We start from the raw sequence: 24,475 nt of genomic DNA on the forward strand, positions 1-24,475 counted from the left end.
TCAAACTATGGTCAAACAACCGTCAAACAAACAGGTCAAACAACGAAAAGAGACTGGTGCGACCGCTAGATGGCGCTTCCCGCCGGCCCCACAAGGCTGCCCAGCCCCAGTAGCACACCGGCCACGTACACCGTAGCGCTGGAGTCGGTCAGTGAGGCACTAGACGGGCTATGGAACCATGCGCGCGCCGGCCGGACAGGCTGCGCGCAGAGGCCGCGCCGCCTCGATTTCGCACCTCCGCTCCGCGGCCGACTGAGGGGCCAGCTCGCCCGGCGACAAGCCCAGCCATCGCCCAGCGCCGCGAAGATTGGACGGAGGGGGTGGCACTTGGAGCACTTGGAGGGCAGTCATTAACCTCACGCCCAGGACCGGGGAGCTAGAAGTCCTAAGAAGCGCACCCAGAGTTTTGGCCAGACGATCGGTGTCGGTCGGGTTACGGGCTAGAGAGCCCTAGCCCTGGGGGGTGCGCGGCTAGGTGCGCGGTCGCAGGGCCATAACACGGGTCTCCGAGGGTTAGCTCTGCGCTCCGGGTTTCCCCTAGCAGCGGAACGCCCCCTCTACTCGGAGCTAGTGATACGAGAATACTCTCCGAGGGTTGGCTCGGTGGCGCTGTGTTGGCTTCGCCGACGACCAATTTGCACTTGATCCGCAACAACAACAAATGATGAATGAGTTAGATTTGTTTGGGATTTGATATTTATTGTGGGTAGAAGTAATACACCTATTGGCAAGAAAAAAAGCAAAAGGAAAAGGTGCTTGTTTTTGGCGCTGTGTTGGCGCAGCCGGCGTGACAAGATTGCTTAGTGTGCACACGTGCTCCTGGCTTCAATGGGATTTGCGCTTGTCGCCACCGCGCTCTTCCCGGCCGCCGCTGCCCTCTCCGTCCAAGCACCGGCTCGGCGCCGCCTGGACGGGCCTCTCACGTGCCCAACGAGCGTGTGCGACTTCATCTGCGAGCCCTCCGAGTGCACCCTCCCGTCCTGCACCACGCTCTGCTCCGAGTGCTGCTCGCCGGCAGCGACGCCACCGCCACCTGCGCCGCCGCCACCTGCGCCGCCTGCGGGCTCGCCACGTTACGTGGCGTGTGGCAGGACCGGCCGGTGCGACGAGAGCGACCGGTGGGCGGCTCTGTCCGAGAAGCACGAGGTGCGGTGTTGCTCCGACTCGCGAATCGACGGCTGGAAGAAGAAAGATGGGTGCTCCGTGTGGAGCGAGTCCGACGACGATGAGATGGGAGGCGAGTGCCACCACAACAAGAACTTTGCGCAGGCCTCGACCATCTGCGAGGACGCGGGCGCACGCCTGTGTACTCGGGCGGAGCTGCAGGGGAATTGCGCACGCGGGTCAGGCTGCGGCCACGACCGCGATCTGATCTGGTCAGGCACGGAGAGCGAGGCGGCCGTCCCCCCGCCATCCTCGGCTGCTCCGCCGCCGCCCGTCGCCACCTCGCCATCCGCCTCCCCCTCCTCCGGCTGCGACAGCGACGGATGGTGCCCAAGTCCAGACGGGCCCACGCAGCAGTGCCGCGATGACGCTGGGCCACCGTGGGCCGACGACCTGGAGACCTACGGCCCTAACGTCCGCTACCACGACAACACGCCCGCCGAGCCCATCCTGCCGGCAGATGGCGCTTGCCCCGGCGCCCTTGCCGGTGCGTGCGCCTCCAAGGGCGTCAAGGCCGCCTACCTCGACGGACCGATCGACTGCGGCGGGCAAGGTTGGTTCTGTCGCATCATGCCGCAGCCCGGCTGGGGCGACTGCAGCTACGGCGACTGCAATTTTGCCAACTGCGCCACTCCTGATGCGGACGAGCTCGACACGGACGGCCACTGCCACGGCTCGGACGATGACAGCACGTACGGCTGGTGGGTGCGCGATCACCATTTTAGAGGCTATACAGGCACGCTCAACTGCTGCTGCGGGTGAGCGGCGCCCTTCGCCCGCGCCGCCTCCGACACCTTCCCTCGTCTCTGACCCGCGCCCTCTTTGCAGGTGGGGCGCGCCAATGTACGGCGTCGTCAACCGCTGTGACTACCGCAAGCCCGTCAGCGAGGCCGAGGTCTCCACCTCCCGCCGAGAGAGGCGCCTGGGCTCTACCCATGGTCTGCAGCCGAGAGAGTTCCACCGTAGGTTGCGACTTGCCGCGACGCAAACGAAGAGCACGACGTCGACTTCAACCCCACGTGCGACGCCCACCCTCTCAAGCCCGACCCCGTCACCAACGGCGGCATGTGCTGGACGGTGCGCAGTTTTGCTGCCAAGTGAGGTCCAAGGACCACATGAGGTCGACCTGAGGTCGACGCGGGCGACGAGGCGAGGGGGGTGTCCTGGTGAAAGGGCGAGGGAAGGCCAAGGCGTGGCGCGGCGGGCGAACCCGAGCGACATGCCGACATGTTCATTAAGTGTGTACCTACGGTCTTACGCCTGTGTGGCAGTACTGCTCTTCCCCCCGAGGCGACGTGGCTCCTGTCTCTGCGCGTTTGCGCGCGCGCATGCTCACACCGGCCTATGTACGTACGTATGTAGATTATGTGGATGTATTTTCTTTGGCGTGGAGATGCGAGGGTCGCCCCCCCTTGCCCGTGCCCCACCCCACCTTGTGTGTGTGGAGACGTTTTACCGCGCGGTCGCCAGCTCTCCAGCTCGTCGTTTGGTCACTGGGGGAGTTTTGTAGAGGTGTTGGGGTTGTTGTTGACCTCTTGACCGATGCATTGTTGTTCACCTACAAAGAATTTTACAACAAAGCTCCCGACCTCTCTCTCTCTCTGTAGACTGACTCTCCTCCAACGCAACCTCTTTCAGTCCGCCCCGGGCCGCGGATCGGGCCGGGGCAGGGGCGGGGGCAGCGTCCCGCTTCCGGGAATGTTCATATCATAAGACAAAAAATGCAAGTAGGAAGGCGGGAGAATAAATCCGGCTTCGCGGCCCGAAATTTTACTCGAATTCGTTTTTCCGGCCGTCCCAACAGCCGGCGGCGATCGATGGCGGACCCCGAGCAGCAGAAGGAGCATAAGGAGGAGGCGTCGCCCGAATCAGACAAATCGCGCTGGCGCACAGCACTGCTCGTCATTGCATTGCTTCTCTGCGGCTTGGGCGTCGGCGTGGGGGCTGGGCTGGGCCTCGGCCTCCGGGAGGACGGCGAGGGGCACCACAAGGCAGAGGAGGATCTTCAGGGGGTCCGCCCGAGCCTGCACCCGCACGACCGCAACGACCACCTCACGGGGGAGGCCGGCCATCGCCACCCCGGTGAGCAGGAGAGGATCCTGTGTCCCTCCGGGGACAACAACGTTGAAGAGGCGCTTGGGCAGCTCGAGAACCTCGGCAAACAGATTGAGACGTGCCACAAAAGAGTAGATGCAACAGCGCCCGTTTCAAAATGCCAGTCTTGCAGCGAGCCCTCCTCACCTACAGTATTATGTGACGCCGCCTCGCTACACCGCCTCGCTACACCGCCTCGCTTCGCTCCTTTCGCAGGTGGTGCGCTGACGTTGTCTCGGCCCTCGAGGACGAGTGTCCGTTTCGGTGCGCTCAACCGATGAGCACGCTGCGGCGGTACTACGCGGAGTGCGATGGTGTGCAGCCGCACCCCATCTACGAGCAGCTTGAAGCCAAGGGTACGTGTGAGCCGAGAGGACATCACCACAACCAAGGCGACCACGACCGAGGCAAAGCCAGCGGAGAACCACCTATGATGGACAGCGATGATGGACGGTGAGAGTCGGAGGCAGTGGGCTCCACTTAGAGCGGTGGCCGTGGTCGCCGCGCGCCGAGAGGCTCGGAGCCACCTGGTTATTTATTGGTTTGAGACACATTGATTGCGGCGTGACAACCGCTTTTGAGCTCCCCGCTTGAGCGAGGCAGAGTTGGTACTTCAGATCTTGAGAGGTATGAATGACGTAGTTGTGGGGGGGAGGGGAGGGGCGGCAGTGCATGTGTCGTGTGTAAGGGCACACGACGCTCATTCGGTCGTATCTATGCGGAAACTTAACCGGTAATCCGCCCCCGCATCTCGTGACGGCGCGCAACCCCGCGAACGACCGGGACGCACACGGTCGGGGACCGCGGTGGAGGCTCGACGATGGCGAGCGGGGGTGTGACGACGTGTACTGATGACATTTTAAGGCTTCAACGACGGAGCACGGAGGCGGAGCCGTCCCAGCGCGAGGCCCTAACGAGCTAGCACGGGCCACGGCGCGGCGCCACCCCGGTGCGGGTATTGACTGCAACCCGCTTCGCTCGCGCGCGGGAGACGGCGCGTTTTAGAGAGATGAGGGCATGAGCACTGGATAGGGTCGATTCCGCATGGTACGGGACCCCTCGCGCGATCGTCTCGCCCTCCCTCGCTGGGGGAACCCTGGGTCAAAGCGCGCTCATCACATGGCGTCGAGGCTGTTGCATCGCCCCGCCCTCCTCCGCGCGGCCCCGGCGGCGGCCGCGCGGCTCCGCTCTACGGCCGTTGAGTCCGCCCTCAGCTCGGTCGCCGACGGGCTCGGCCTTCCTAGCAAGTACGGGCACTACATCAACGGGCAGTTTGTTGAGCCGGCGAACGGACAGTACTTCGACAACATCTCTCCCATCGACGGGCAGCCCTTCATTCAGGCGGCGCGTGGGACAAAGGCTGACGTCGACGCCGCCGTGCTGGCGGCCAACACCGCTTACCGCACGACCTGGTCCAAGGTGTCGGTGACGGAACGCTCGAACATGCTCCTGAAGATTGCCGACCTGCTCGAGGAGAACCTCGAGCGACTCGCAACGATCGAGTGTGTGGACAACGGCAAGGCGCTGCGCGAGACAAAGGCGGCCGACATCCCGCTCTCAATCGACCACTTCCGCTACTTTGCGGGAGTGATCCGGGCGGAAGAGGGCGCTGCGTCGGAGATCGACGCAAACACTCTGTCGCTCTCCATCCAGGAGCCGCTCGGCGTCGTCGGCCAGATCATCCCCTGGAACTTTCCGATCCTGATGGCGGCCTGGAAGCTGGCGCCGGCGCTCGCGGCGGGCAACTGCGTTGTCCTCAAGCCGGCGGAGCAGACACCGACGAGCATCATGGCGGTGATGGAGCTCCTCTCGACCGTGCTGCCGCCCGGCGTCGTCAACGTCGTCTCTGGCTTCGGCGGCGAGGCGGGCGAGGCGCTCGCGACCAACAAAGGGATCGCAAAGCTCGGCTTCACCGGCTCAACGGCCACGGGGAAGAACATCCTGCATGCGGCGGCGGAGAGCCTGATCCCGACGACGCTCGAGCTGGGCGGCAAGAGCCCGTCCCTCTTCTTCTCCTCCGTCCTCGACAAGGACGACGACTTCCTTGACAAGGCGGTGGAGGGGGCGGTGCTCTTTGCCCTCAACCAGGGAGAGGCGCGAGGTAGCCGAGATCTGGCCGAGATCTAGCCGAGATCTGGCCGAGATTCGGCCGAGAGCCGCTCTAACCGGCCCAGCCCCCTCTGATTGCCGCAGGTGTGCACGTGCCAGTCTCGGCTGCTCGTGCAGGAAGACATCTACGAGCGCTTCATGGAGAAGGTCGTCGCGCGCACGGAGGCGATCAAGACGGGGGACCCGCTCGACGAGGCGACGATGATGGGGGCGCAGGTCTCGAGCTAATTAGCATTAAGTTTCGCGTCTAGCAGCTGAGCCGTGATTACGACGGTGGGGGCGCAGGTCTCGAGCGCGCAGCACGAGAAGATCGTCAACTACATCAACCTCGGCACCTCGGAGGGCGCAAAGGTGCTCACCGGCGGCGCGGCCAACGACGTGGTCAACGGCGGCTACTACATCAAGCCCACCATCCTCTCCGGCACAAACGACATGAAGATCTTCCAGGCGTCCGCCTCCGCCTCCCTCGCCGCCGCCGCCTCCCTCGCCGCCGCCGCCTTCGCCTCCGCCTCCGCCTCCGCCTCCGCCACCGCCTCGCCACCTCCACCTCCTTCCTCGCCACCGCCGCCCTCTCCTCCTGCCCCCCCCCCCTCCCCCCCGCCCCCTCTTAGGAGGAGATCTTCGGCCCCGTCACGAGCGTCACCACCTTCAGGGACGAGGAGGAGGCCGTCGCCATCGCAAACGACACGGTGTACGGCCTCGGCGCCGGCGTGTGGACGCGCGACGCCCACCAGGCGTACACGGTGCCGCGCCAGATCCAGGCGGGCCGCGTCTGGGTCAACTGGTGCCGCCGCACCACCCCGCCCACCCCGCCGCCCCCGGCCGCCCCCCGCCCACCCCCGCCGCCCCCGGCCTCGTGGTGTGTCCGCCCCAGCCTCCCGCCGGACACCCCCCCCTCCCCTCCCCCCCCCCCCCCCCTCTCCCCCACCCCCCCTCTCCCCCGTGCGGCGCCGCAGCTACCACGCCTACCCGGCGCACGCGCCGTTCGGCGGCTACAAGCAGTCGGGCTCGGGTCGCGAGACACACAAGATGATGCTCAACCACTACCGCCAGACCAAAAACATGCTCGTCTCGTACGACAAGTCCAAGCTCGGTGAGACGCCGCGCACCCGCAGGCCACGCTACACACACCTCCCGCCCCACCCGGTGTCCCCGCCCCCTCTCCACCCGCAGGCTTCTTTTAGACATCGCTTACTCGCGCCGGCCCCTGCTGCGGCCCGCCACGGCAAACGATGAGACGGCCGGCGGAGTGTCCTTCTCACGTTGAACGCGAGATGCGCCGCCGTTACCTCCTAGTGCACAGGACCACAAACAAAATCTCTCTCATGACCATGAGCATGACGAGAGCGAGCGCGCCGAGATACGGAAAGCTGCTCGCCCAGGGATGATGTCTTGATCCCGCACATGCTAGGAATACGTTTGGAGCTTTCCCCGGTTTCCCCGCCCCACAAAGCGTACGCGTACATTGAGCACACTTGAGAGACGCGTCAGTCCCCTATGACCTACCCCGGGTATATGCGCGGCGGGCGAACCGCAACCTGCGACGCGTCGACTCTGTCTTAGATACCTCTCTCCGAGGCCCGCACGCGACCACCCTCCGGGCTACTATGTGGGCCGTCCTGATTGCGGCAATCTGCTGCTCCCTGCTCGCCGCGATTGTCCTCGGTGTCCCTCAGCTAGCGTTTCCTTCCCCGCCGCTTGTGCCAACGCTCGCCTTCATTGCCACGGCCGGCACGTCCCTTGCGGCCGCGGTGGTGAGACGCCGCTCCTCGAGAAAGGCGACCAGCCTGCCACTGCCAGTTGCGCAGCCGATTAAGAGGGGGCGGAAGCACCGGTATGCGCAGGACCTGGCAGCGCAGGACCCGCCACAGGCGTACTCTATTAGATTATCCTCGATCTAGCTCTATACAGGTCGCGCCAGCCGAGCCGCGCGATGGAAGCCCACACGCGCCCTCACCTTGGGTCCTGCCCTCTCCTCGAGGCCCTCTCCTAACTAAATCCCGGATCCTGCTGAACAAGCTCCTCTTGTAGCTCGATCGGTCACACCGCCATCGCCGTCGGGGAGAGGGGCGACGACACTGCTTTGGCAGCGTGCACCTCAATCCTGTACCGTGTTTGTTATGACCCCCCCCAATGAACACACCAGTGAGGGTGGGCGAGACGATCGAGGGGTCCCGTACCATGCGGAACCGACCCTATCCAGTGCTCAAGTGCTCAAACAACGAGGGGGTCCCCGCTTCGAGCCCGCCGCCCGCGTTGGAGCCGCCGAAGAGAAGGGGTGCGCCCCCTGCCGCGTCCCATCGAGCGTGCCATGCCCTCTGTCCTTTCGGCCAGCCGCGCGCTCAAGGCGACCTCGAAGCTGCGCACGGCCACTAAGCACGCCGGCCGCAAACGCGACAAGTACTCGTTTGAAGCGACCGGCATCACGGTCGCCGGCCTGCCGGACCGCCCGCTCGACAGCGGCTGCCAGGAGCTGGTGGTACAGCTGGCGCGGGGGCCAAAGATTGCGAGCTGCTCCGTGGACGTCCCTGGCGGCCACCCCGCCGGCGGCGCCGTCAGCTGGGGCGAGCAGAAGCTCACGTTTGTCGCGACGCTCTACTCTTCCAAGACGGGCAAGGACTTTTCAGACAAGCGGTACCGCGCGTCGCTGCTGGCGGCGAAGCCGGTCGACCGGGGCGGGAAGCGGCAGCTGCGCGAGGTGGGGCACGTCGACTTCAACCTGAGCGACTTCGCCAACTCGGCCACGCCCCGCCGGCTGCAGCTCGAGGTTCCCCTCTCAAAGCGCGTCAAGGGCGGGGGCGGCCCGGTCCGGCTGGTGCTGCACCTGAGCGCGGCGCACCTGGGGACAGCGGACGAGGACGACGACGACGAGTCCATCTCGTCGGCGCTCTCGGGCTTCACCGACGCATCCTCGCGCTACACCGCCTCGGAGGCCCCCTCGGAGGGGACCCTCGAGCAGGACCTGTCTGGGTTTGGGGAGGAGGCGGGAGAGCTCGCAGAGCCGAGCGGCAAGTCGACGGGCCTCTCTGCGGCGGAGGCGATCGCGGCCGCGCGCTCGAGTCGCAGGCCCGCCGCGGCGCCGCCCCGAGAGACGCCGCCGCCGCGGCCGACGAGCGAGCGGCCGAGGTCGATGGCGGCTCTCTCGGCGGCAGAGGAGCCGGCGGCGGCGGCCGGCGCCGCGAACCCGTTTGGGGAGCCCGACCCGCCCGCGGGGGAGGGGGCGGGCGGCGGCGACGCTGGGAACCCCTTCGCCTCTCCGGACGACGACGCCCGCTCCGACTCGAGCCTCGCTTCGGCGGCGGCGGCGGATGCGCTCTTTGACCGAAAGGAGGAGGACACCGAGGATGAGGAGGAGGCGGCCAAGCCTCCGCCGCGGCTGGCGGCGGCGACGCGCACCGCGAGCGGCGGCGACCCGGGCGCGTCGGTGCGCGAGCGCATGGCCGCCTTTCGGACCGCCGCCGCCGCCTCGAGCGCTTCGAGTGCTCTCGAGCGCAAAGTGGCGGCGCGCGGCGGCGGCGGCGCTGCGGGCGGGAGGAGCACGTCTGAGAAGCTGGCGCAGATCCGGCAGCTGCAGGGCATGCGCGACGGGCTCGAGTCGCGCCTCGAGTCGATCAAGACCAGGAAGGAGGGCGGCGGCCTCGCCGCTGCCGGAGAACGCGTCGTCAAGACGACCTCCTTCGCTCGCACCGCGCGCGGCGCTGCCGCCGCAAGCGGCAGCGCGTCCGCGGCGGGCGGCGCGGCGGGCGGCGCGGCGGGCGGCGCAGCGCCCGCGGCGGCGCCCGCGGCGGGCCCGCCTCCCACGCCACCGCTGCCGCCGGCTGCGGCCGCGGAGGCCGAGACCGTCACCAGGGTAGCCAGCAGCGAGGAGTCTCTGCCCCGCCCTAAGAGGCGCGACGCGGAGCCGGCCGCCGCCGCTGCGGCCGCTGCCGCCGCTGCCGCCGCCGCCGCTGGCGGCGGCGGCGGCGGCGTGGAGCAGCAGCAGCAGCTCATCTCAATGAAGGCGCAGCTCGAGGCGGCGCGCGGCGAGGCGGACGCGGCGCGCGCAGAGGCGGAGGCGCTGCGCGCGGAGAGCCGGGCGGCCATCGAGGAGCGGGACGCGCTGCGGCGGGCGATGGAGGCGGATTCGGACGATGAGGAAGGGAGCGACGCGGCGCACAGCGCGGAGGTGTCGGCGCTGCGCGGCCAAGCGGAGGCGCTGCAGGCGCAGCTCGATGCCGTCTCCGCCGCGGAGAAGGGTGCGGCCGTGAGGAACCGGCTTCTGGAGGAGGAGCTGGCGCAGGCGCGGCGGCAGGCGGCGGCGGCGGTGCGCGGCGGCGCGGCGGCGGCCGACGGCGCGGCTGAGCTCGAGGCGCTCGAGGAGGAGCACGCTGAGATGGCCCTCCAGCTGGTGGAGGCCAAGCTGGCGGCGGCGGAGGCGGCCTTCGAGCGTGATGAGATGGGCGCGCGCGCAAACAAGGCGCGCGAGGCTAGTGGGTTGAGTAGTTGAGGAGCTCGTCCGTCCGAGCGTGCCGGCAAGGGGTGCCGTCGAGGCGCTGGTCGCAGCGCCCATGCGCATCCGGCCGACCCCTTTTCTCTTCCTCCGCCTCCTCGCCAGGCGCGTCGGGGCGGTCGGTCGGTCGCCGAGCAGCTGACGGCGCTCGAGGTGCGTTACGAGGACTTGCGACGGCAGTACGAGTCGGACATGCGCAAGATGATCGACCTTAAGCTGCAGTGCGCCGAGGCGGTTTCGCGCGCGTCGGACCTGGAGGAGGCGCTGCAGAAGCGGCGGTAGAGCGGATTAGCGGAAGCGGCGCACACGCCCCCGCATGCGAAGTGTCTCTGTCTGTGTGCGGGAGCGGGTGATCTTGGTCTTGGCGGAAGTGGTGGTTGGCCGACGCGACTGGGAGTACAAACACATGAATACGTGTGGTGGGTAGACATGGTTTTAAGTTCGAGGGATGTTGGAATAGTGCCGTCAGTGGCTGCACATGTCGCCCATGTATTAGAGACGACTACTGGGCTGGGTCGTTTTACTTTACGAGGCATTGTGGGGTTGGCACTCCCATCGACCCTCATGACCTCCTGCGGTCTCTGAGATGGACACCAGTGGGTGTGGGACCACAGCCAGGATACACTCGAAGGCTGGGTAAGCAGTAGAGGTCGATACTCGACGCGTCCCACATGGTCTGTGTCGCTGTCGGCACGCTGTCGACAGGACGCGTCGAGCGACACCGGTGGCAGTGCCACCCAGGAGTGGTCGGGCGGTCTCCCGTCATGAGAGAGCCACCATGTGATCCGTATGATGATTCCTGACAACCGCCTCAGTCAACTTTCGTCACAGTTCCCGCTCTGAGAGGAGCTGCGGGTCAGTTCGACAGCTGGCGCTGTGTCGCCGGCGTGCGGCGGCCTGCCTCCGGAGGTGCCTCTGAGGTGGACATTTTTTGGTCACCGTGAGAGAACGCGTTCGAATTTTCACTCCGGAACTTCAACTTCACACGCGCACCGGCCAGGGCTACAATAGTGCCAGTGAGGCGAAGGCGCGAGTCGGAAGGCCGACAAAATTCAGAATGTGTACCAGCAGCGCCTCCGGTACCTCGAGCAGGACCAGTTTCGTTGGTGGCGGCTCGGTGGGACGCATCGCGCGGCGTGACGAGCGGCGTGACGGTGGTCCTCTCGAGGACATCCTCCTGGTCCCTTCCCACCCTTGTATGCGAGGAGGTGTGATTTATCAAAACAACAGGACAGGGGACGGCGAACACGACCGGGGGGGGGCCGAGCGGGCGAGGAAGCGAACCGGGGTCGGCAAACAGGCCGGACCGGACCGGGTCCCCCCGAGAGCGGCGGCGAACGGTACGGAGGCCAGACGGGCCAGAGCAGCCGGGGCACACGAGCGAGTCACGTCACGCGAGAGCGCAGAGCGCGCACTTCACACAGGGGCGCATGGAGCGCAGAGGGTACCGAGAGAGTCCCATCGTGGGAGAGTCACGTCACACGAGAGCGCAGAGCGCGCATTTCACACGAGAGCGCAGGGGGCGCAGAGAGGCAGGCGCGGGCGCCGGCGGGGTTCACATCACAGATACGGAGGGGGAAAGCACGGGGGCTCAGAAGCCACCGCGTGCGTAGAGGTGTGAAAACACAGCGCAGCGTTCACTTTGTAGGGGATTTATGATGCCGGGTCCGAGTCAATGAACCCAGGCTTCGCCGGCTCTCTGGTCAAGGCGCGATCACCATTCTCGGGCTGGAACAACTGCACGGCGGCAACCTCCAGCCTGCATGCGACGCCGGTGCTTGCGCTCGCGCATCACAAGACCGGCACCTACTTCATGCTCGCCGTCGGCGCAGAGTTTTGTCGTGGGCGGTGCTGCACGCGGCTGAACCCTGACGACGCGGTGTGGCCGCTGAGATCCGTGGCTCGGCCCGAGCTCGTGCTGTCGGTGTTTGGACAGCAGGTGCGGTTGGCACCTTCCGACGCCCAGCACTACCGCAGAATCGTGCACCTGGTGCGCCCACCGCAGCAAGTAGTCACCTCTGCACTGATGTATCATGCATCTGGGCATGAGAACAACCCGTTGCTGCTGAAGCTCGAGAGGCGCTCTACCGATGCTTCGACGTGGAGCGTCGTGGCCGGCATTCAGGGTACGGTGTACTGCACCACAGAGACATCCAGCATCGATGTGGTGCAACTGGTCGGTGCAGGAATCAACCTCCTCAACCGCTCGTCGAACGTGCGGCACGCCGTGCTGCTGCGCTCGATGCACCCGAAGCAGCAGCTCCTATTCGAGGCGGCATGGAACTGGTGCGAGCTCTTCAACATGCAGCGGATCGCCGAACAGCTCTGTGGGCACGCGCACGCCGTCCAGCTCGATATCTCCTCCCGGAATAGGAATCCTTTAAGGAGCCCTGCACCGCACGTCAGCGACGCAGCAGGCAGCGTTCGCTCGCTCAACCTTACGGGCCTTGCCGTACAGCTCACACCGCCTGGACAGTCATACAGCTGGGTGACAGACGCGCGCGCCGCGTTGCACTCGTCGCTGCTCTCGGCGCACGCGAACCCGCCCCATGGCAATGGGAGCCTGTACGACAGCCTGTACGATGGGCGCTCTGCATTCAGTGGCCACCCAGAGCTTGCACTTGCACGCGTGTATGCACAGCTCGAAGCGCGGTACGCTGCGTTGCGAACGTGCACGTCTTGGCGTGAATGGGACGATGGGGGCTAGTCGAAGAGTGTGGGTAGAGCACGTGTGTTGGTAGCAGTGTAGAGATACGCGTAACGCGACGGAGGGTCCAGTACGGTACAGTACATACGGAGGGCGCAGAGTCCTCAATATTTCATCTAAGTAAGATCCATCCGAAAACGCTCAGACATGAAATCGTGTGTCGTGCTACGCAATGTTCACGCACACCATTCGAACGATAGGACGACTTCAAGAGTGACCGCTGGCAAAAGTGACAGCCTAGACCCTGAGGCCGCGGTTGGCCGCGGTTGTTGGGCATGGCGGCCTTGAGGGAGTCCTTAGGCCTGCTGGGAGATGTTGGGGTTGTAGCCGAGATCGAGCTCCTTGAGCTGCAGCCCCCCCTTGGCGCACGCCTCCACGAGGGCCGCGCAGCCAGCGTCCGGGTCCGCACTACCTTAGTACCTAATCACAATTGGGTGGTCCAGTTTGCTTAATGGGAGCGTACCAATAACGCACTGTACACGTTACGGTATCTTCACCCTTGCCTGGTCCTGACTCCTGTCAGGCTGTCACGTGTTGTCAGTAGTCAGTGTCACTTGTGCCCCTACAAAGGTATACAAAGTTGTACAATGTACCGCACCTCGCTGGCGGCTCGGTGGGACCGCATGGCTTGCGCTGCCAGAAGACGTAAACGTGACTCGAAAGGCACGTACGCCTAAGCGAGCTACAGGAGAACTATGGTCGGCAGTTGGTCGACAACTCCGCATGCATTGGCGAAAGGAGGCGTATCTCCGGTGTGCCTTGCGGAATCTGGGTATCAGAGCCTCGGTCCGCGTGTTCGGGGCGTGCCGGCTGGGTGGGCGTTAGGTGGGGTGTGGGGCTCTATCCGATCTGCTCTCTGGCACATGCAGCGTTTGTACGCGGTCTCACACGTTTTGCAAAGCTCCTGCTCCTCTAACTCGACCGACTATGGAGGACCCGTCGCCAGACGACGCAGGGCAGACGATGTGGAGGCGCAGGCGGAGCAGACGCGCAGGGCGAGACGAGGGAGGGAGCAGGACTTTGCGGAGATCAGCAGGAGGATGTACGAAGAGATTAGGAGCAGCAGGGACCCGAGGGACCATGTGGAAGACGGCTAGTGCTAGTCCCCCATCGGGAGGACGACCCCGGCTAGTCGCCGACCACACCCACAAAGAACCCTGCACAAAGATCGCACGGGCGGGGACCTGTTCCTTTTTACCCATCTCACAGTAGAGAAGTGTCCGTTTTTATTTTTTTACCTCAGAATTTCTCTGTGTAGGGCGAGTCTGCTTTCTTGTAGCAGAGAGCCGAGCTCTCTACACGAGAGTTCCTGATCAACGCCAATTGCGGCTCGGCAATGGCCAAGAGGTTCAATACCCGAGGTGTGTTGAAGATTCTGTGACTCACGCCCGCTGCTGCTGACGGTGCGTGGCTACTGTTGAGAGGGCCGTCGTGGTCAACGGCGTCAGTGAACGATATGGAGTCAACCTTCGCTAACGCAACCTCCTTTACGCCTCTCCAGTTGGGCGAATGGAATGTTAGTAATGTCACTCCAGGTGGTTGGCCATCCTCTAGTGGCGGCATGTCGGGGTCGTCACCATCAATGACGACGTTCTCCTCGAGCACGGGTCCGTCGTCATCCCCGGGCTCGAACGCCTCATACGGAGCCTCGTTGGCCTCGAGCATGAGCTCGTCAAGCTCGTCAGCATCACTATAGACTGAGCTCCCGTCGTCCTCCTCCAGCAGGAGTGGTGTTGGCGGAGGAGGACCGTACGGACCGCCCTTACCAGGGCCATAGTCGTTGTCGTCAGGCGGCAAATCCCAGCCCCGCGAGCGCATGCCAATCTCATGGCCACTCTGTCCGAGATTGGGTAGCGGACCGAGCTTGATGGGCCGCTTCTTGACCCAGTGCTTGAAGTACATCCACGCCTCCTCGAGATTGGAAGGCCCGTGCTCGGAGGGTTTCTCATGTGGCGTCGGGCGTGCGAGTGAGCGGTCGCGCGCGCATGCTGTCGTGACAGCGGCTAACGGTCGTGAGAGCGGCTAACCGTCATGACGTGAACTTTCCATACAAGTGCGCACACTTAATGATTTTCGACCGACCGCAGGGAAACGCAGGGGCGCCCCCCCCCCGACCGAGCTGCGAAACAACGGCGTCCACACCGGCCGCCGCTCGAGAAGCCCCAAAATTTTCTTCGGCGCTGCGCGCCGTTGCAGTCGTAGCTGTAGTCGAGTGTAGGTACACGTATGTTGCAGCCCAGCTATCGTGCCGCAAAAAGGTCCATGTGGCTAGAAAAAATGCTGCCGGTCGCCTCGAAAGCGCCCGCCGGTGTGTGTCCAAAGATGTAGCGCTACAAGTTTGGGGACGCATCCGACACACGGACGGGCAGGTTTTCGCGCTTCTATGCTGGCCAACGGTGATGACGCCGTCGCGTCACCGACGGCTCGTGCTTGCGTATGATAGCAACCCCTCGTCCGACGGCAGCGTCCTCGTGTCCGCCACTCCGCCCGCGCGGCATCATTACTGTCCGCCTACACCACTGCGGCCGCCATCGTCACACCCCTCGCCGCTTGAGCCTCCGGCCGCGTGCGGCAACTGCGCACCTACCAGCCCGCAATCGAGGGTGGAGAGTGGCCACGCGCTCAGTCACACTACTACGTGCCATCTGAGCACGTCTTGGCGTATACGAATGAATATCTCCCGATGCGTTCCGGGCCGCGAGCGGCCGAGGGGGTGCATTGTACCCACTCGCACGCCGGCACGAGCGCGGCGCCGCAGTGGGGCAAACGGGGCATCTGGGGCTAGCTCATCTATGAGCATCATCTCTGCCGCTTCTCGCCATCCCCGAGGAGCAGCGCGCCCGCGAAGCAGGTGAGTCACGGCCGCTGTCCAGCGAGCGCGGCGGCGGGCCTGGGAGGGAACCTCAAGGAGAAATATAGAAGTTCGAGATTCGAATCCTATTTGACAAAACCGGGAGGGTGAGCTGGAAGTGACGGGAGTACAAGAAAATCGCCAAAAATTTTCTTCGGCGCTGACGCGCCGACAAAGCTGGTGTCCGACCCCGACCGCCGGCCGAAACAGCCGCGTCCAGCCCGACCTGCGGCCGGCCGAAAATCATTAAGTGTGCGCACTTGTAGTCTCGTAGATGGGCGCGCGCGGCGCGGGCGCGGAGACCACGTCCACGAGACTAGTGCTCAATATCTTCGCTCAATCAGATAGTGCTCAATATTTTCGGCGCACCACGCAGGTGATTTCTGTGTATTGAGGTGAAGAACAGTCCGGCTCGGACTGGACACCGGTCACCGCGGCGCGTCGAGACATCCAGCTGTTTCACGGAGCTGAAAGTAGCTTGGTCCTCGCCTGTGGCGAGGCACTCCCACGCCTCACGGGGTCCCCCCTTGCCCGGGGGGGCGAGGGAACCCGAGCCTTGGCGGGCAGCGTTCAGCTGGGGCGAGCCTTGGGAGCAGCGTTCAGCTGTTCCCACAGCAGGCGGGAAGAAACCCACGCGAGGTTCTCGCCAGGTGCGGCGCACCCGGATCTCGAACTTCGAGCCGCTGCGTTGCGCGACGCCCCCGCGAACAATGGCGCCGGCGCGCGATGCTATCCTGCAGGCGGTCCAGAGAGGCAACGAGGCGGCGGCGCGGGCCTATCTCGCTGACGGCGGCGACCCGAGCGCAGCCTTCACCCAAGGCCCGGTTGCCGGGCTGACGCTGCTAATGGCCGCCTCCAACTTTGGCAAGCCCGGCATGGTCGACCTGCTCCTGGAGCACGGCGCATCCCTGGACGCGCGGGCGAGCAACGGAATGACTGCGCTCATGGCGGCCGCCTACTTCGGCGAGGCAGCGATCGTGCGCAAGTTGCTGCGGGGCGGGGCAAACACTCGGCTGCGCAATGAGAGCGGGCTGACCGCGATGGAGATTGCACACCGGAGGGGACACGCCGAGTGCGTGAAGGCCTTCAGGCCGCAAGGAGGCCACAAGGTGCTGCCCCGGGACGTTGTGCACGCGGCTGATCGAGGCGAGGAGGAAGGGGTGCTGGTATGGCTTGATGACCACGGCGGGGATTTGGCTGCACTGGACGAATGGGGCACCACCAACTCGCTGTTGATGATCGCCGCCAGTGGAGGCCACGAGCGGCTTGCCCACACGCTGCTGCTACGTGGCGCGGCGATCGACCAGATAAACTTCGACGGCTCGACCGCGCTGATGCTCACCGCCAACGCCGGCCACGAGGGAATGGTCGACCTGCTACTGGGACGTGGCGCGGAGATCAACAAGCAGGATAGCGACGGCGGAACCGCGCTCATAAATGCCGCCTACCACGGCCACCCCACCGTCGTGCTCCGCCTGCTGCGTGCGGGCGCTGATATGGCGACGCGCGATGTGACCGGCAGGACGGCGCTGCAGTATGCAAAGCTGAAGGGCCACGCCGAGTGCGAACAGGCCATCAGGACACACCTCCAGGAGGTGGCGGGTCGGCGCGCTCGAGCCGGCGATTGGAGTGCCGAGCAGAGGAGAGAGTTTGAGGATCTGCTGGCACGTTTCCCCAAGCTCACGGAGGAGCACTGGGACCGCATCGCGGAGGGGATGGATGCGTACAGCAAGACGCGCGACGAGTGCGTCGCGAGGTACGTACAGATCTCGGCGGCCGAAGACTGGAAAATGCCACTGATGCTCACCCAAGAGATCAAGATGGCGGCCTTGGCAGGCGATGAGGCGACGGTCCTGGCGTGGCTCATTGATGGCGGGCGTGGTAACGGGATCTTTACGCTTGAGGTCGGAGACTGCAGCGGCGAGGTCACGCTGCTGATGATGGCCGCAAACTATGGCCACGAGCGGATGGTCGAGATGCTTCTGCGGCACGGCGCAGAGATTGACATGCACTCCGGCGGTAGCCACCGCACGGCGCTGATGGCCGCCGCCAAGCAGGGCCACGAGCTGGTGGTCGTCTTGTTGCTGCGGCACAAGGCGGAGGTCAACCTTCGGGACGGCGACGGGATGTCTGCGCTGATGCTTGCCGCTGTCCAAAACCATTCCGCCATCGTGCTCCGGCTGCTGCAGGCGGGAGCTGATCTTGCGATGCGCTCTCCTTCGGGACTGACGGCGCTGGATTATGCTGAGAGTGAGCATCAAAAGGAGTGCGTCCGCGTCCTCTCTGCATACGAGCTCTCTGTGGCGGCTAGGGCGGCGGAAGCGTCGGGAGCTCAGTGTCCCAACGTCAAGCAGTCGCTCGCCGAAGTCATCGCCGAACGGTGGGCAGAGGGGATGTTGGAGTGTAAGGTCCCCGAGGAGGTCTGGAGGGCGGCCGAGCGAGGCAGGGAGGCGACGGTTGAGGCTTGGGTCGACAGCGGCGGCCAGATGGACGCAACGTTCCTGTGTGACGGCGTGGACGGCACCACGATGCTGATGCTTGCCGCCGGCAACGGCCATGAGCGTCTGGTCGAGACGTTTCTGCAGCGCGGTGCGGACCTGGGGCTGTGCGACTCGAGGGGGAAGACGGCGCTGCAGTATGCGAGGCAGGCAGGCCACACCGAGTGCGCAAAGCTGATTGAGGAGCAAGCGACGGCGGCGAGGGCGGCGAAGGAGACGGAGGCGAAGCGGCGAGGCGAGACGCCTTTTGGCGGACATGGAGGTTGGGCTTTGTCAGCGTCTCATCACACACCTGGTTGTGCCTAGGCGACGCGCTTCTGGCGGAGCTCGAGGCGGAGAAGGAGGCGGAAGACAAGAAGAAGGAAAGCAAGAAGGGAAAGAAGAAGAAGAAGGGGAAGGGCAGGGCAGGGTCGTCGCAGGCGCACGGCGAGGCGGCGGGTGAGGCGGACTTGGCAGAGGTGGATGCAGAGGTGGCGGCGCCCGAGGCGGAGAAGGAGGCGGGAGTGCCTGTCCGCTGCCTCGGCGAGACGACGGCGAGGCTGAGTGTAGTGCCAGAGGGACAGGCACTAGAGGAGCCATCACCGGAAATTGGCGCCGCTGCTCCGGCCGACTTCGCCGAGTCCTTTGCGCCGCCATCGGATTCGCCGTCGCAGCTTGCTGCCGCTGCCCCCGATGAGGACTCGATCGGACCCGAGGACCCGAGCTCCGACTCCGTCCCCGACGATGCGGTGTCGGGAGAGCCTCAGCCAGCGGCGGCGACCGTCTCGCTCGCCGACGCCGACTTCGACACTGGCCGGGCGGTTGTTCCTGAGTCCACCCTCGGCGGTGAGACCACATGCATCGTGTGCTTCACCCGGCCGAAGACGCACATCGCCGTGCCATGTGGGCACCAGTGCGCGTGCGGCGCTTGCGCGGATCGGATGCGCGAGTGCCCGTACTGCCGCGAGCCGGTGATGATGTGGATGCTGCAGCGCCTCGTGTAGGAGATGTCATCTGCGTCGAGGCGAACGCGCACGGCAATTGGGGAGCAGGTAGATCGATAACGGCGGAATGCAGGCCGGAAAAAAGAAAGAAAAGGGCGGGATGGGAGTTGGGGGCGCAATCCCCACGAAATTCTTTTATGCTTGCGCGTTGGGCCGCTCTCGCGCGGAGTGGTCACCGCAGTCGCACGAGCTCTTCCAGGCGCGGCGGCGATATCTCTTCCGTGCATGCTGACCATCCCCACCCTCTCGGCCGCGCACAAGAAGGGAGTCCACACCATGCAGGCCATCGGTCTTCTCGCCGACATGGGCCACGATGGCACCGCTGCGCACCGCGGGCAGGGCGTGCAGCGCGACATGCCGGGCGTCGCTTGCAATGTGACCGGCGGCGGCGGCCGCTGCGAGCAGCTCCAATTTGGACGATACACCGCCGTCGGCCATTGCGACTGCGGCCCGCACGGTGTGTGCGAGCCGCTGACGGGAGAGTGCCTCTGCCAGTGGGGATGGGCAGGCAAGCAGTGCGAGGTGGCCGCCTTCCCAGCGTGCGGACTGGGGGCGGAGCTCTCTCGCGCGCAGCTAGCCGCCTCGTGCGCCTCAATGCGGCTGCTCTCGCCTGTCGCGTGCGCGTGCCTCGCACAGTGCCTCGATGCCGGCCACGAAGTCTGCGCTCACGGCTCGATGGGGTCTGCCCCTCCCCGGCCTCGGGACGCGCGCCACCTCCCCCAAAGCTGCTCGCGTCGACGCCCGTCTCCCTCCCCGGCAGGTGCAACCTGCCGTGGCCGCGTCCCGCCAAGCGGGCTCGCTTCCACGAGTCGCTGAGCTGCGTCGACTTCCCGCCCGCTGTCGCACCTTCCTCGGCCGTGCCACCGCCTGCGCAGGCTCCGGCCGGACCTGCCTTGGGGGGAGGGGAGAGGAGGGGAGAGCCGCGGAGAGGCGGCCAGCGGCGGGCCGACCCCCCCCCCCCCCCTTCCTATCCGCTCGCAGGCTCGGCTGACCACTCTCGGACGCTACCTCGCGGGCGGTCGCGCCTTTGACTCGTCGGCGCCCGCCGCTCCGGCAGAGCTCCCGGCGCGCAAGCACTTGCGCGGCGTGGCGGGCGGCACCCGCCATGCGAACGCTGCACGTGCGGGCTCGTGCGAGGTAGGCGTACAGCTCGGGCACCAAGAAGGACGGCAGGCCCGATGGCTCCGCTTGGGTCGTCCCGTCCCGCTGCCCGCACAGCTGCTCCGCGCGCGGCCGCTGCCTGCGGACGCCCGCCTCACCGTCTCCCGGCGGAGGGCGGCGCCTTGATGAGGCGTCGTACCGCTGTGTCTGCGTCGACGGCGCCTTTGGTGACGGTTGCGAGAGCATCTGCTCCAACGATTGCTTCAACGGCTGCTCTGGCCACGGCACGTGCGTGCACGGCTGGTGCCAGTGCGACGCTGGCTGGTATGGCGTCGACTGCTCGGACGCCGCGGGGCTCCAGTACAGGTCCTCCTCCGCCCCCCCCCCTCTCCCCTCCCTCCCTCCCCTCCCGCTCCACCTCCCTCGCAGAGGCTCACGCCCCTGCGGCCGCCACGCAGGCGCTCGGCTCTCTCCACCGACCCGATGCAATTCGGAGACGGGACGACCCGCGCGCAGCTGAGCGTGCTGCCGGTCACGCTGCGGCCGCACTTGCGTCGGCTCCGCCGATCCGTCTACGTCTACCAGATGCCGGCGTCGGTCAACCGCGCCGCCGAGGCGTGGATGTGGAGGCAGTGGGGCAAGGACGCCGGCCGCGGCTGCGACCCGGTGCACAACCGGCGCATTTACTCTGCCCAGTCCCACTTCGACGCCCACCTGCTGCACGATGACTTCACGCGCACGCTCGACCCCAAGCGCGCGTCGCTCTTCTACGTGCCCCTCTTTCTCAACCAGCGCGTGCCGTGGGGCGCCGACCTCAACGCGTCGATGAGCCGTGCGCTGGCTCCCTCGCCCTTCCCGCAGGCCCGCGACCTTCCCCCTGAACCTTCCTGTCCTGCAGGCGCGCTGCAGTACATCCGCACCCGCCACCCGTGGTGGAACGCCTCCTCCGGCCGGGACCACGTGTGGTTCGTGTTTGGCGAGCGGCAGACCTGCCTCGTGCCGCCCGAGATTGCAAAGGCCTCCATCATCGTCGGCCACTGGGGCGACGAGGACTGCATGTCCCCCGACAAAGACGTTGTCGTGCCGACCATCACACCCGTGCAGCACGACTACCCGCGTTTCGTCCAGGGGCGCGACGGCACCCATTCGCTCCAGCGCTCGATGAGGGGGTCGGCCGAGCTCCCCCTCGGCCGGTGCGGCCCGCCCGCCCGCTTGCTCCCCAAGAAAGGGCTGGAGGCGGGGGCGGCGCCTCGTCACCGCCGCCGGCGCGTGCCTGCAGGTCGGGGCCGCTCGTCTTCTTCGCGGGCGGGATCACCTCATTTGGCGCGTCGCAGGACAACTTGCGCAAGGGCGGCATTGACTCGCAGGAGAAGCAGGAGAAGTGGCTCAAGCGCGTGACTGCTGACCGCTGCGCGCGGCCAGACGTGTCGTGCCGCCAGGTCTACTCGATGGGGGTGCGGCAGGCGATCTGGCGGGAAAAGCTCTACGCGGAGCCGGACATGCGGATCGTGTCGGCCGGCGTGCCCGACTACTTCGACGTGGTCACCAAGGCGCGCTTCTGCATCCACACCGAGGGGAACGGGTGGGGCGCGCGCGTGGTGGACTACATGGCGATGGAGTGCCTCCCTCTGATGGTCAACGACCGGATGATCTTCCCGTATGCCAACGTGCTGCCGTGGGAGGACTTTGCGATCCACCTCCGCAAGGACCAGATCCCCGCCCTCGCCGCCACTGTCCGCAACATCTCGCAGCGCCGGCAGGAGGAGATGCGCACCGCGCTGCGGCTCTACAAGGCGGGCTTCGTGTGGTGGCGGCCCGACGGCGCGGCCTACGAGTTCACGCTCGCGGCTCTCGGCCAGCGCGTCGAGCAGCTCGGGCTCGGCCGCGCCGCCAGGCAAGCCCGCGCGAGGAGCTGAGTACGACCGTGTGGACAGTGCGGCGCTAGACTAGTTTGTGTGGCTGTGGAGACATGCGGTTGAGTGTGTGCGTGAGACCGTTGTGTGTTACGTGTTACGTGACCCCCCCCGCCCGCCCCCCGTGCTGTCTGCTGAACGGACCGCATTGGCGCATTGTGATATCACTGTGAGTTTGAGGTTTAATTGTGGACAAAAGCGCCCGCGGCGCGCGCGCGCGCGCGCCCGTTCGGTTCTCGTCGAATTGGAAATTGAGGATGTCCGATGGCCCCCCGGGCCGGCGGGGGCCGGGGGCCCGCCCCGCCGGCGGGGGCTCATTCGCAGCTTTCCATTTTCATTCGCACTTTTGCCACACCCACAGACTTTTCGGCACAGACCTTCCGCTCGCCGTTATCTTTGCGTCTTGGCGAGTGCACATACACAAAACAATTCAAAGTCTACACCGGCGCGCGGATGACCGGTATATACTACCGCAGCGGCTCACTCGCACGGCACGCTCCCACAGGGCCAGCTAGCTGCCCAGAGCCAGACCCGAGACCCCGCCAGCGGCTCGCGACACGCACAGCGCACGCAGCGCATACGCACGCACACTCGCACCCCAAATGAGCCTCGCTCGACGGCACGCGTGGAAACCAATGCCATGCTCACCAGTAAGCAACCGCTTGTTCCTCCTCGATCACGCGCGGTAGGCCTCCCAGATGCTCGCCCACTCTCTCGCAGCCGAGAGCAAGCCAGCGCTTGAGCGGGATCCGCGCGGGTTGGTTCGAGGCAAGCAAATCGCCCACTGATTGCACCAGTGCATAGGAGCCGCAGTCCGACACCTCGTGCATTGGGACGGTGTCGTAGACGTCGAGCGAACGGAGGGCGGGGCACTTGTCGATCACCGTGAGGAGGGCAGCAGTACAGACGCCGGGCAGCTTGTGCGCGCTGAGGGCGGTGAGGTTGGGGCAGGCCTCGGAAAGGAGGGAGAGAGCCGCGCTGGCGTCGAGGGACGTGCAGCCGCCGATGCCGAGGTGGGTGAGGGACTGGCGGTTGGGCTCGAGCATCGCCCGCAGATCAGAGAGGTTGAGCGTGTCGAAGCCGCCCAGGCCGAGCATCCGCAGGCCGGGCGAGTGCCTCCTCACGGCTGCGCGGACGGCGGGCACGTCGCGCGCGCACCCTTGGGCGTAGCAGAGATCGAGCACCTCAAGCTGCGGCGACGCGTTGGCGAGGGCGGCGAGGCCCACGCCGGTGAGGTCCGTGCAGCTTGCGTTGAGGCGCGAGATGCGTGCGCCCGCGGCGGCGAGGGCTCGCGCATAGCCGTCGTCGAACCCAGTGCCGCGAACGTTGAGGTGCGTGAGGGTGGGGGCGAGTTTGGCGATGGTCTCGGCCGCCAGCTGCCCTTCGTGGTCTGAGGAGTGCGTCAAGGCGACCCGGCAGCCGCAGAGGTCCAGCGATTGAATGGGAGGAGTGGAGGAGAGCAGCCAGGTGACATCTTCGACGCCGAAGCGAAGGTAGCCTCGGAGGGAGAGGCGGGTGAGGTGAGCCGGCGGAGCAAGGCCATGGAGGTATCTGGCTCTCAGGGCGTGAGAGAGCTCGAGGCGGCACAGGTTGCTCTGGGCGAACCGGGTCGCTGCGGCCGGGCCGCCGGTGGCGTCGGACAGGAACTCGCTCCCTCCACCAGTGACGAGCGTGGTCAGGAAAGGGCAGCGGGAGAGGGCGTAGCCAACGATCGAATACTCGGCGGCGATGGCGGACTCGGTGTCGTAGGCGGAGAGCACCTCGAGCCTGCGCAGCGGCTCAAAGAGGTCGATGGGGCTCGGCGTAAAGATTATCCCGGGACGCGGTCCAAACTGGACTCCTTTTGCGCCGTGCAGGCAGTCGCTCAGGGGGTGGCCGAGGATGCGGACGAAGGTGACGTCCAGGCGGCGCAGCGTCTCTCCGCAGGCGCCGAAGGCGGCGCGTAGGAGGAACGCGTCCTTGATGCTCGCCCCTGCAATGTCGAGCTCCACCAGACGGCACCCCCTCGCAGGGAGTTCGAGCGTCAGATGGTGCGCTCGAACGGTCAGCGAGCGCACGATGCCAGCTTTGACCCACCGCATCGCAAACCGCACCCTCTCCGAGATGCTCGGCCTGTCGAAGCGCTCCGCCTGCAGCGTTAGGCTGCGCCAGTGCACGGGGTCCGCGACGAAACCGCGCATCGTGCGACAGGTCGCGTGCAGCGCGAGCCGGTCGCGAAACGAGAAGACGTTCTCGAGCAGCAGCCCGACGAGCTCGATCGACGAGAGCACTCGCTGCGACGCCGGCTCCTCGGCCGGGTTGACGGTGTCGAGCATATTGTGTCGTGGACAGCTTTATGCCACAGGTAGGTGCACCCCAGCTGTACCCCGCCCGACCGGCGTGGGTTCGGCTCTACGGTCAAGGGGGGAAGCGATTTGCAAGCTGCCGATCCCAAAAGATTTTTTGCTGGGTTCAAAATCTCTGAGCCCCACGGCTGGAGCCTGAACCTGGCTCCGCGCTAGAGAAGAGGAAAGAGCAAAAAAACCTCCGAGAAACCCAAAGGCCGCTCCTCATCGCAAACCCTGTC

At 65.9% G+C, this 24,475-nt stretch overlaps 7 protein-coding genes across 7 annotated transcripts; 6 read left to right on the plus strand and 1 right to left on the minus strand.

Annotated features, from left to right (window-relative positions):
• Window positions 1-815: 815 nt before the first annotated feature.
• On the plus strand, window positions 816-1,587 carry EMIHUDRAFT_435120 (hypothetical protein; the record flags this gene model as incomplete). The annotated part of the gene is made up of 2 exons (XM_005778975.1): window positions 816-1,439; window positions 1,474-1,587. Coding segments are annotated over exons 1-2 (723 nt in total), but the record flags the coding sequence as incomplete, so codon positions are not given.
• A 21-nt stretch (window positions 1,588-1,608) lies between these two features.
• Window positions 1,609-2,543, plus strand: EMIHUDRAFT_435121 (hypothetical protein; the record flags this gene model as incomplete). The annotated part of the gene is made up of 2 exons (XM_005778976.1): window positions 1,609-1,922; window positions 1,993-2,543. Coding segments are annotated over exons 1-2 (738 nt in total), but the record flags the coding sequence as incomplete, so codon positions are not given.
• Window positions 2,544-4,354: 1,811 nt separating this feature from the next.
• ALDH10 (putative mitochondrial aldehyde dehydrogenase) lies at window positions 4,355-6,853 on the plus strand. Its single transcript, XM_005778977.1, has 6 exons — window positions 4,355-5,352; window positions 5,452-5,583; window positions 5,653-5,814; window positions 5,979-6,151; window positions 6,324-6,460; window positions 6,541-6,853. The coding sequence occupies exons 1-6, from the start codon at window positions 4,378-4,380 to the stop codon at window positions 6,549-6,551; spliced, it is 1,590 nt and encodes a 529-aa protein (XP_005779034.1). The 5' UTR covers window positions 4,355-4,377; the 3' UTR covers window positions 6,552-6,853.
• A 785-nt stretch (window positions 6,854-7,638) lies between these two features.
• On the plus strand, window positions 7,639-10,348 carry EMIHUDRAFT_435127 (hypothetical protein). The gene is given in 3 exon segments (XM_005778978.1): window positions 7,639-9,140; window positions 9,153-9,823; window positions 9,962-10,348. The coding sequence occupies 3 exon segments, from the start codon at window positions 7,679-7,681 to the stop codon at window positions 10,136-10,138; spliced, it is 2,310 nt and encodes a 769-aa protein (XP_005779035.1). The 5' UTR covers window positions 7,639-7,678; the 3' UTR covers window positions 10,139-10,348.
• Window positions 10,349-14,825: 4,477 nt separating this feature from the next.
• On the plus strand, window positions 14,826-18,895 carry EMIHUDRAFT_100621 (hypothetical protein; the record flags this gene model as incomplete). The annotated part of the gene is made up of 2 exons (XM_005778979.1): window positions 14,826-14,871; window positions 18,219-18,895. The coding sequence occupies 2 exons, from the start codon at window positions 14,826-14,828 to the stop codon at window positions 18,893-18,895; spliced, it is 723 nt and encodes a 240-aa protein (XP_005779036.1).
• A 225-nt stretch (window positions 18,896-19,120) lies between these two features.
• EMIHUDRAFT_205723 (hypothetical protein) lies at window positions 19,121-21,912 on the plus strand (the record flags this gene model as incomplete). The annotated part of the gene is made up of 6 exons (XM_005778980.1): window positions 19,121-19,552; window positions 19,877-20,032; window positions 20,187-20,356; window positions 20,455-20,828; window positions 20,895-21,189; window positions 21,276-21,912. 6 exons carry the CDS (start codon window positions 19,121-19,123, stop codon window positions 21,910-21,912), a joined length of 2,064 nt encoding a protein of 687 aa, XP_005779037.1.
• A 641-nt stretch (window positions 21,913-22,553) lies between these two features.
• On the minus strand, window positions 22,554-24,224 carry EMIHUDRAFT_205724 (hypothetical protein; the record flags this gene model as incomplete). Its single annotated transcript, XM_005778981.1, has 1 exon — window positions 22,554-24,224. One exon carries the CDS (start codon window positions 24,222-24,224, stop codon window positions 22,554-22,556), a length of 1,671 nt encoding a protein of 556 aa, XP_005779038.1.
• Between the last annotated feature and the right edge of the window lie 251 nt (window positions 24,225-24,475).

Source organism: Emiliania huxleyi (genome assembly GCF_000372725.1).
Source record: "Emiliania huxleyi CCMP1516 unplaced genomic scaffold EMIHUscaffold_24, whole genome shotgun sequence".
NCBI classification, from domain to species: Eukaryota; Haptophyta; order Isochrysidales; family Noelaerhabdaceae; genus Emiliania; species Emiliania huxleyi.